Here is a 10,459-nt window from a genome sequence, read left to right as displayed (position 1 = left end):
TACAAGACAGCTGTGGCTTCAACTCACCATTCTAAATTTTTAAACTCCTTTTACTTTTAACCAAATTTTCAATCATTAGTTTATCATTAATATTTGTTAAAACTTAATGTTTTGGTCAAGCTATTTAGTGCCAATCCCTTGAATATGTCAATGACTAAATTATTTTTTGGCTGCTATTCACTAGTTACATCTCCCCATAGCAGCATTTCCAGGATCCATAGGATGTGTCTCCAGGAAAGGAAAGACTGCCCTCTGCTGGCTCTCATGATAATGACAACCTGAAAATGTCTCAAGTGATTTTATTATGTTTAAATCTATACAAACATAATCCCCCAATTGGAAATAATCTGAATGTCCATTAACAGGCAAGTTACATACATGTGATGGTCACATAGGAACTACTACTCAGAAAGAAAAAGTAATAAACTATTAACACATACATACAGGACTATGAATTAGGTTCATTATGTTTAACAAAAGAAGCCGACTCCAGTCGATGCTGGTTAATTCCACTCCAGAGCAAGAAATATGTGTCTGTCTTCACCCAGTGGTTGTCTTGGGTAAAGGGGTGCGAATATTGACTAGGCAAGGGCTGGTTTGTGGGGAAACTCAGGGTGCATGTTGGGGAGGTTTGAAGACAAAGCCTCAGGGAATGTGAGGTGATTTGATCCCTGCCAATATTGAGGCCCACTTGGAATTTGATGAATTGAGTGATTCCGGTGGCATACGTGGCTGTACTTCCCCAAATTCAGCTGCACAAGTGCACGTATGCAGGAGAGAGAAAAGTGGATTTAACCAGGGTGCTGTTTTGCCAACTAAGATGAAGGGAGATGGGCAAGGAAGTTTAAGTTTCTTACACCAAATCAACTCCTAATCCCTCACCAAAGGTGCAAAATAGACCCCAACTGATCCTCTTTCCCACTTTTTTTTTTTTTTTCAATTCTGGCTGATTTGTTTTCTATAGATGTCTAACTTGATCTTTTTTTTTTTCTTTATTTCCCTCCCACTTCTCCATCAGTTCTGTCTAGCTCCAACAGGCTCCTTCACGGGTATCCCAGGAGCCTGGGGCTCTGAGCAATTGTAGCCTTGGGAATTTTCCACACACACGACCTCCTTGAAGATGGCTTATCACTGCATTAAAGGCACCTCCCACCACACCTGCAGAATAGAGTACAAGATTAAACTAAACTAAACCCCAGTGCGATTCTCCAGCCCAAATACCAACGTCTCAGGTATAATCAGATTCCCCAGATAATGGTACAAGCAGTTCACTCTTGAGCACTGGAGGTGGTCAGGGAAAAGGACTGGGGCAGAAAAAATGGAAGGGTGAAGAAAATACAATCTAGGATTCCGCTTCTTTTCTTGTCTTTATTGTTTAAAGCATTACTGATGTCCCCCTTCCCGTCCATTAGCCCCCTACACCCCCAAGCCTTCACTGTGTCCATGGGTTCTTTGGTTAATCTCTTCCCGTTCTCTTGCCTGCCCCGTGATTTCAGACTGGGTCTGTTGGACTTGCTCAGTGAAGATGATTTTAATCATCAGTATGTACATGCCCAATTAAATAATTTTTCTCTAGAATTTAAACAATTTCCCACAGTCAAGTTAGTCACACATAAAATCAGATTGAGAGGGGGGAAAATAACAGCATTGTCTGGTTCTGCTAGGAAACTTTTTTCTTTTTTAAAAATTTCTTTATTGATTAAGGTATTACATACGTGTCCTTATTCCCCCATTACCCCCCACCTCCCATTCATGCCCCCAACCCCCTGTTGTCTTTGTCCATTGATTAGGCTTACATGCATGCATATAAGTCCTTTGGTTGATCTAGGAAACTTTTTTAAAAAAAATTTATTTTATTGATTTTTTTACAGAGAGGAAGGGAGAGGGATAGTGAGTCAGAAACATCAGTGAGAGAGAAACATCAATCAGCTGCCTCCTGCACACTCCCTACTGGGGAGTGCCTGCAACCAAGGTACATGCCCTTGACCAGAATCGAACCTGGGACCCTTGAGTCCGCAGGCCAATGCTCTATCCACTGAGCCAAACCGGTTAGTGCCTCTGCTAAGAAACTTTTGACCTCAAATCATTTAATCTCTGAGACGCTGCCGCACCTGTTGCTGGTGAAGTGAGGGAGGCCGCCCCGGCCTGGCAGCCGAACCAATGCTGGATCTGGAGGTGGTGCCTGAGCGCTCTCTGGGTACGAGCAATGGGAATTCACGCTGGGAATGCCTCTGGCTCAGGCAGTAGCCATTCTTCAGAAGCACTGTCACATCATCAAAAATGTCCAGGTTCTCTACAGTGAACAGTCTCCTCTAAGCCATGACCTCATCCTCAACCTGACTCAGGACGGGATCAAACTACTGTTTGATGCTTTCAATTAGAGACTTAAGGTGATTGAAGTATATGACTTGACTAAAGTTAAAATATTGTGGAGTACATTTTAACTCTCAGGCCATAGCTCCCACCATTGAGCAGATTGACCAGTCTTTTGGTGCAACCCATCCCGGAGTATACAACTCTGCTGAGCAGCCCTTCCACCTCAACTTCAGAGGACTATCTTTCTCTTTTCAGTTAGACTCGTGGACAGAAGCTCCCAAGTATGAGCCCAATTTTACCCATGGTCTATCAGCCGTGGACAAACTACGGCCCGCGGGCCAGATCCGGCCCATTCAGCTGTTCTATCCGGCCCGCGGAGCCGAAAGAGCGGAGGGTTCTCTTGCTCTCCCCTCCACTCCTTTACTTTGAATTTATATTAGTTCACACAAACACTCCATCCATGCTTTTGTTCCAGCCCTCCAGTCCAGGTTAAGAACCCATTGTGGCCCTCGAGTCAAAAAGTTTGCCCACCCCTGGCTAGCTTCTCTCCAGATACCCCACGGAGCAACTATGAAACGAATGTACATCTACAGTGGAAACAGCCTTCAGGATACCAAGGCTCCTGTGATGCCCCTGAGCTGTTTCCTGGGCAATGTGTATGCTGAGAGTGTAGACGTTCTTTGAGATGGAACTGGACCCTCAGGTTTACGACTTCGCCTACTTGCTGCAGGTTGTGGACCTGGCCGGTTAGCAGATGCCAAGATGCGGGTATTTGAACATTCAGTGTATTTTGGTGATTCTTGCCAAGACGTTCTTAGCATGCTTGGTTCTCCACACAAAGTCTTCTATAAATCAGAAGATAAGACGAAAATTCATTCTCCTTCCCCCCATAAACAAGTTCCATCCAAGTGCAATGACTACTTTTTTAACTACTTCACTCTTAGAGTGGACATCCTTTTTGACGCGAACACTCACAAAGTGAAGTTTGTCCTTCACACCAATTACCCTGGGCATTATAATTTCAATATTTATCACCATTGTGAGTTCAAGATCCCAATAGCCATAAAGAAAGAAAATGCAGATGGTCAGACAGAAACATGCACAACCTATAGCAAGTGGGACAACATCCAGGAGCTCCTGGGTCACCCTGTGGAGAAGCCTGTTGTCCTTCACAGGTCTTCCTCCCCAAACAACACCAATCCATTTGGCTCCACATTCTGCTTTGGTCTTCAGCGGATGATCTTTGAGGTTATGCAGAATAACCACATTGCCTCGGTGACCCTGTATGGCCCCCCCAGGCCTGGTGCCCATCTGAAAACAGCAGAGCTCCCCTAGGGACATCCCCACCCATGCCCCTCTCCCCCGTGGAACTGTGTGTCACATCCTCCTCAGCGGGTCTTCATGTGCCACCTGTGGGTTTTCTTGGGCACCTTGCCGGTGTTGAAGGGCTGTTGTGATGTTCGGAGATGAGGCTCAGGCTGGGTGCTCTGCCATGAGATGAGAGACCCAGATATTCTTCTGTCCGTCTTCAGCCTGCTGGTGCCAACAGGGGACACAGACTGCAAAGAGAAGCACAAACTCTGAGCCTCGATACCTGAACCCAGGAGCTTTTGGCTAACACTTATGGAGGCAGGGTTCCGTCTCCTCTATCCCACACATATTGGAAAACTTGGGACTCTGTGGCTGAGGACGCAGGAACCCAGGACGAGGACAAGGCCCTGCATTTGGCCCAACATTGCCACATGACCCTTAAGGCAAGCAGGTAGCACATCCATAGGACTTGGTTGCAACTTTTGCACTACATCCACTTTAGTTACTTGATGAGCTGGCTGTTGCCACGGTGGCCCACCTGCCCTTCCTTGTTCCTTTCTTGCACACGATCCCTGCCAGGCCCAGTAGGCACACCCAACTGGTTGAAACACAGCTTTCTCCCATCCAGGTACGTGCCCAGGCCTGGTTCCCATCCTTCTTGGAGCCAGCCTTCCACGTTGCCTCTGCCCCGCTATGCCCCAACCTGGCTGGCAGGGCTGCATGTTCCCATCGTTTTTGCCTCTTTTGATGCCAAAGTTTTAGCCAAAGACATCTTCCTCCTTTGTTGTGTTTCAGCATTCTGTTCTGCACCGTGGGCTGGTTTCCCTACCCCAATCCTGGGCAGTGTCCCCTGGCTGGGTCCATTCATGGCTCAAGGCTTCTGGGGACTCAAGGAGGGCTGAGCTGTTCAGCCTCTTCATGGGTCTTGCTAAGGAAAGTAGCATATGTGCTTTAAAAATACTAACCTTTTGAAAAGAATTGAGAAATGTATAATTTTATCCCATTTTTAATATTTTGGTCTAGCAACTTGTGATACATAGATGACAATTTTGTGAGTTTTTCAAATGTGTGTACAGATTTTTGTAAATATGACTTTTGTAATTAACTCATGTACAGCCTCATCCTGTGTAGTTTAACGATGAATGTGCAGGGGACCTGCCCCAGGTTCCTATGATTCCTGGGCCTACATCCCGGCTTGTGTGGCGTTCTCATGGCTTTGTGACTGACTGGTGTCTTCCCATGTGGACTGTAGCCTGGCCAGAGACACCACCCCTACCCCCACTCCACACATCCCCACTATTGGGTCAGCCAGGACTGATCTCATCCTCCTGGAATGGGGGAACCTTCCTCGTGTCCTGCCCACATCTCTCCAATAAAGACCTATGTCCTCAGCAATGGCTCACCACGTGCTGTTGCTGGGATGTTTGTACTAAAATAAAAATAAAATAATAATAAAATCATTTAATCTCTTTGGTCTACAGGGACCTTTGGAGGTGTCAGCAATTTCCAAGCTCTAATTTTTATAAAAAATTGTAAAAAAATAAAATGTTACATACATCCCTAATTAACTAAGATGGAACTGTTACCAGAATTGGACAATCACCTAACACAGTGGTCGGCACACTCATTAGTCAACAGAGCCAAATATCAACAGTACAACGATTGAAATTTCTTTTGAGAGCCAAATTTTTTAAACTTAAACTTCTAACGCCACTTCTTCAAAATAGACTCGCCCAGGCCGTGGTATTTTGTGGAAGAGCCACATGTGGCTCGTGAGCCGCAGTTTGCCGACCACGGACCTAACATGCCTTCATCTCAGTACATTACCAGCAGCACTAACCTCAGTGTGAAGTCCTACCCCAATAGGTTCAATCAGAAGTCCAAAAAATAATTGTCCTACTTAAGTCACTACCCACCGCTACCCCCAAGCCAGACTTTTGAACAAACCATAGCCTGGGGAGAGACCAAGAGAAACATCAATTCCACGAACTCACCCTGGAGGGGCAGGAAGGGACTGGGATAAGGGGATCTATCCTGCAATTGTTTGTGCCTTTAACCAGAATCAAACTCTGGACCAGGGCCGATGCTCTCACTACTGAACAAAAATGGATAGGGCTGGGGCTAATTTCTTTCATATATATATATATATATATATATATATATTATTGATTTTTTACAGAGAGGAAGGGAGAGAAAGAGAGTTAGAAACATCGATGAGAGAGAAACATAGATCAGCTGCCTCCTGCACAACCCCTACTGGGGATGTGCCCTCAAGCAAAGTAAATGCCTTTGACCGGAATCGAACCTGGGACCTTTCAGTCCGCAGGCTGACTATCAACTGAGCCAAACCCGTTAGGGCTAATTTCTTTATTTTTTTAAAAAAATATTTAATTGAATTTAGAGAGATCAATGATGAGAGAAAATCATTCACTGGCTGCCTCCTGTATGACCATCTGGGGAATGAGCCTGCAACCTGGGCATGTGCCCTGACCATAATGAAACCAGGATCTCCTGGTTCATTTGTCATAGCTGAATCACTGAGCCACACCAACCAGGCTGGGGCTAATTTCTTAACCCAAAATTTCCACAACTGAAATTTTCAGCTCCCAATTTCTTTTAAAAATAAACCAAATATGAAAACTAAAGCCATCACTAATGAGTACAAAAATTATACTGAGATTAAGTTCATTTAAATACATTTATAAAAATCTACTCAACACCTACCTATATAGTGTATGTAATAGGTAGTTTCTCTTTTTTTTGGACTAAGAATGCTGACCCAAATTTATATTATGAATTACACAGTCACTGAATTTCTCAAAATGAATGAATATAATGACCCTTAAACATGAGCTTGAACTGTGTGGGTCCACTTATGTGCAGAATCTAAAAAGGTCTTCTGTACATCTGGGTTTTGCATTTGTGGATGCAGGAGGCCAAAAGCACATCTAGTCTTACACCATTTTATAAGGGAGCCCTGGAACCAATCCCCTAGGATTACCTAGGAACTTAAGTATTAAGAACAATGTTAGCCCTGGCCGGTGTGCTCTTTGAGTTCACTGTCCAATGCTGATTGCTGGTTCGATTCCAGGTCAGGGCACATACCTAGGTCGTGGGATCCATCCCATCAGAGTGCGGCGGCAGCTGATCCATGTCTCTCTTTCACGTCAATGTCTCTCTCTCTAAAATCAACAAAAACATATATATATAGATACCAGTTAAACACAAACTTCCGGCTGCATGGGGGCTCAGCACACCAACCTCTTAAGGGACAACCGTACACCCTCCTATTAGAGTCAAGAGCCAAGGGTTATCTTTCAAGTTTTTATTTAAGGGCACGGATTCAGGATGGATTTTAGATCTTGTTGAAAGCAGCCACGTCCATGGACTGCACATAGTCCTCAAAAGCAGTGATCTGCTCCTCCAGCATGTCTGTTCCAACTTTATCGTCTTCCACTACACACTGTATTTGAAGCTTTTTAATTCCATACCCCACTGGAACCAGTTTAGCTGAAAACAATAAGAAAAATCTTAGAGAAGTTCTGTTCATAGGCAAAGGTTGCAATTATGTAAATTTCTGATGCCAATTTCAATTAAGAAAGGTTAAACTCACAAGAGCCCCAGACCAAGCCATCTGCTTGAATGCTCCTGACACATTCCTCTAATTTTGCCATATCTGTCTCATCATCCCAAGGTTTCACATCTAATAAGATGGAAGACTTGGCAACAAGTGCAGGTTCTAAAAAAATAAGAAACAGCATTATTTAAGTAATTATGTCTCTTTTACCCTAGTCCAGAAACAAATCTCTTTTTTAAATATATTTTTGATTTCAGAGAAGAAGGGAGAGGGAGAGAGAGGTAGAAACAGCAACGATGAGAATCATTGATTGGCTGCCTCCTGCACGTCCCATACTGGGGATCGAGCCTGCAACCCGGGCATATGCCCTAACTGGGAATCAAACCATGACCTCCTGGTTCATAGGTCAAATGCTCAACCACGGAGCCACGCCGGCTAGACCACAATAAATCTTGATTTTCAAAATCATCTCCTTAGCCACACAAAACTATGGAATACATCTCATGTTTGTCACACACATGCCCACTTTCTGTTTTGCTAAGAAAGAGGTGTTTAATCATGTAACAATTTCTTTCCCACAGAGGAATGCCACAGCTGCCACCATGAGAACAGCTGCAGACCAGTAGCTGTGGAAGTTCTACAGAAAGTTTTGAGATACTCACCTACTCAGTAAATGAGGAAATTACTTTGGGGATTATCTTCAAAAAGGTTATTCACACTATTATGAAATGAAGACAAACAATTATAAAATGACCTACTTTTGGCTTTCTTTGATTCATACTGTGCAAGGCGTTCTTCTCTTAGCCTCTTTGCTTCTTCGCTTTCCTGTAAAGAAAAAATTTAATATATTTCACAAAGGTAGTTGTTCCTCTGGTTAGCGACAGTGAGGTCATCACAATACCAGCTTTATCAGAAAAAAGCAAATCCATCATGAGCTCAAGTTCAGCCGAAAGATGGTGATTTGATTTTATTCATCATGTAACCAGTGAGAATTTTTTAAAATCCAGTGATACAATGAAGCCAGGATTCAAATCCAGGCAATCAGGCTACAGAGTCTGTGCTTAAGCACAAGGATGCATTTACACAAATTGATGCCATACCTCCTCATCGTCAGATCCAAAGAGGTCAATGTCGTCGTCGTCATCTTTACTGTTCGCAGCTCCGCTTCCTGTGGTGTCTTCCACATTAGCAGGGCCATACTTGCCCAAAGCTTTCTTCACTCCGGGCAGGCTTTAAAAAAACAATAATTAAATGTAACTATCAGGCGGATACGACTTCTTTACTCGGAAAACACACCAGGACTTGTTTTCATCATTTACCAGAACCCATTGAACACTCCCGGCTAAGTGCTTTCCTATGTTTTAATGTTTTAACTCCTCACCCAACAAACATTGGTAGCATGTGAGATAGTACATTCAATACCCACTAGGATTTACGCTTTCACAAGCGTATTTCTGTTTTGAGATTTCATTAAGTATGCTCAATTCCATTCTGAGTGAACTGGAGTCCACTTCCCCAAACTTCCACCCTTGTTGGCATTTTCAGAAGAATGGCCCAGGACCCACCCCATGAGCCACCCTCTCACCCTAGAGGGGGGCCCCCAGGGCAGGGCAGGGCAGCGTGGGGGGAAGTTCAACTGCTGTTATCCATGGGCTACCTGGGCTGCGGAAAAACAGAGGGCTTCAGTCTCCTTATAAAACCACAAAGTTAGCCCTAACCAGTATGGCTCAGTGGATAGAGCATCAGCCTGCGGACTGGGGGGTCCCAGGTTCAGTTCCGGTCAGGGGCACATCCCCACTGGGGGATGTGCAGGAGGCAGCTAATCGATGTTTCTATCTCTCTCCCTTCTCTGTAAAAAATCAATAAAATGTAAAAAAAATAATAATAGCCCTAGCCGGTTTGGCTCAGTAGATAGAGCGTTGGCCTGCGGACTGAAGGGTCCCAGGTTCGATTCCGGCCAAGGGCACATGCCCGGGTTGTGGGCTCGATCCCCAATAGGGGGCGTGCAGGAGGCAGCCGATCAATGATTCTCTCTCATCAATGACGTTTCTATCTCTCTATCCCTCTCCCTTCCTCTCTGAAATCAATAAAATATATTTAAAAAATAATAATAATAATAAAAAAATAAAGTCACAAAGTTAGCACAATGAAAGACGCCTGCGTCCGGTCCTGCCAAGTGAAAAGCTCAGAGAGCACGCGAGGCTTCAGATGCACACAAAGGCGGTTTTACCTGGCTTTCTCCTTCTCGTAAGACTTGATGTGATTGTACCAACGAAGGGCATGGCACAGGTCGGCAGGTGGTGGGCCGGAGACTGCTTCAAACACTGCCACGTCTGCTTGGGACGGCACGTACCTGCCGAGGGCACGGAAGTGATAACACACAACTCCCAAAGAAAAGCCACGTACATGACAGACGCCCGGTCTGTCAAGTTAATTAGTGGGATCTGGCCCATTTGTCGCCGGGCCACCTAAGCGGCTTCGGATTTTTAGGCCAATGAGCCCTTTAAGGTAAGGAACCACCTGTTCTGTTCGAGCCTGAGGAATGCCTGACACTTGTTAGACCTCAGAGGTTGCAGTCTTGAACGTAGACCTACAGGCTTACACTTACTGAGCAAAGACGCGGGAAAAGCTGGTTGACAGCCAGTAAGTGCTTTAAAAAAGCAGCTTTGGGACCCTTCTTCCCTCTGAGCCCCTCCCCGATGAGGGCCGTGGCCCGGCTGCCTTTCCCGGCGTAGGGAGGCCGCGCCACGTGGTCCCGGGCGCACCCGGCCCGCCCAGCCCCTCCGCTCACCCCTCGATGTAGCTCTTGTCCGCCAGGTAGTTGTTGAGCACCTGGAGGCCGGAGGGGCTCTTGAGGTCTCCAAAGCCCATGGCGTTGGTTGACCCGGGAGCTGGGCGGCAGCAGAAGAAAGCGGAACGCGGGCTATCGCCAGCGAGTGCTAAGAGGAAAAAAAGGGCCGCCACAACCCGGAAAACTCCTTATATAGAGACGGAGGCGTTTCCCTCCGCCGCCAAGGTTAAAGGTCAAAGTACGTTAACCTTCTCATTCCTCAACATAAAAACCGGGGCTCTGAGTTAAATGGCCCACAAATTTTCCGGGGGTCTTTCTTTGTGTTGGGATATAAATTAATAAAAAGGGCATTTCTTAAATGAGTACCTTTGCGGCCCCCCCCCCCTTCCTGAAGATCACAGGAACCGCCCCTTGAAGCACCGGAGATGACCGAAAAGGGTCGGCCTCAGCCTCCCGGGCACTTC

At 45.5% G+C, this 10,459-nt stretch overlaps 1 protein-coding gene and 1 pseudogene across 3 annotated transcripts; one reads left to right on the top strand and one right to left on the bottom strand.

Annotated features, from left to right (window-relative positions):
* Nucleotides 1-1,682: 1,682 nt before the first annotated feature.
* EEF1B2 (eukaryotic translation elongation factor 1 beta 2) lies at nucleotides 1,683-10,449 on the bottom strand. Of its 2 annotated transcripts, none has more exons than XR_013960573.1 (7): nucleotides 9,996-10,206; nucleotides 9,435-9,557; nucleotides 8,305-8,434; nucleotides 7,963-8,029; nucleotides 7,241-7,366; nucleotides 6,733-7,137; nucleotides 1,683-3,875 (listed from the first exon to the last, which is right to left on the bottom strand). XR_013960573.1 is itself a non-coding variant. In XM_080667581.1 (7 exons), the coding sequence occupies exons 2-7, from the start codon at nucleotides 10,073-10,075 to the stop codon at nucleotides 6,983-6,985; spliced, it is 681 nt and encodes a 226-aa protein (XP_080523707.1). In that variant the 5' UTR covers nucleotides 10,076-10,143; nucleotides 10,362-10,449; the 3' UTR covers nucleotides 6,925-6,982. The 2 variants fall into 2 exon arrangements, 1 of the variants encoding a protein (XP_080523707.1); XM_080667581.1 differs by lacking the exon at nucleotides 1,683-3,875 and adding an exon at nucleotides 10,362-10,449 and having other exon boundaries at nucleotides 6,925-7,137; nucleotides 9,996-10,143.
* LOC308249589 (phagosome assembly factor 1-like) lies at nucleotides 2,061-3,651 on the top strand (annotated as a pseudogene). Its single transcript has 2 exons — nucleotides 2,061-2,620; nucleotides 2,858-3,651. The product of its transcript is annotated as a phagosome assembly factor 1-like (transcript).
* Nucleotides 10,450-10,459: the final 10 nt, after the last annotated feature.

The sequence above is a fragment of the Plecotus auritus genome (genome assembly GCF_963455305.1).
Source record: "Plecotus auritus genome assembly, chromosome: 5".
NCBI lineage: Eukaryota > Metazoa > Chordata > Mammalia > Chiroptera > Vespertilionidae > Plecotus > Plecotus auritus.
The sequence above is the reverse complement of the archived record's forward strand: the minus strand, read 5'-3'. Positions and strand labels throughout refer to the sequence as shown.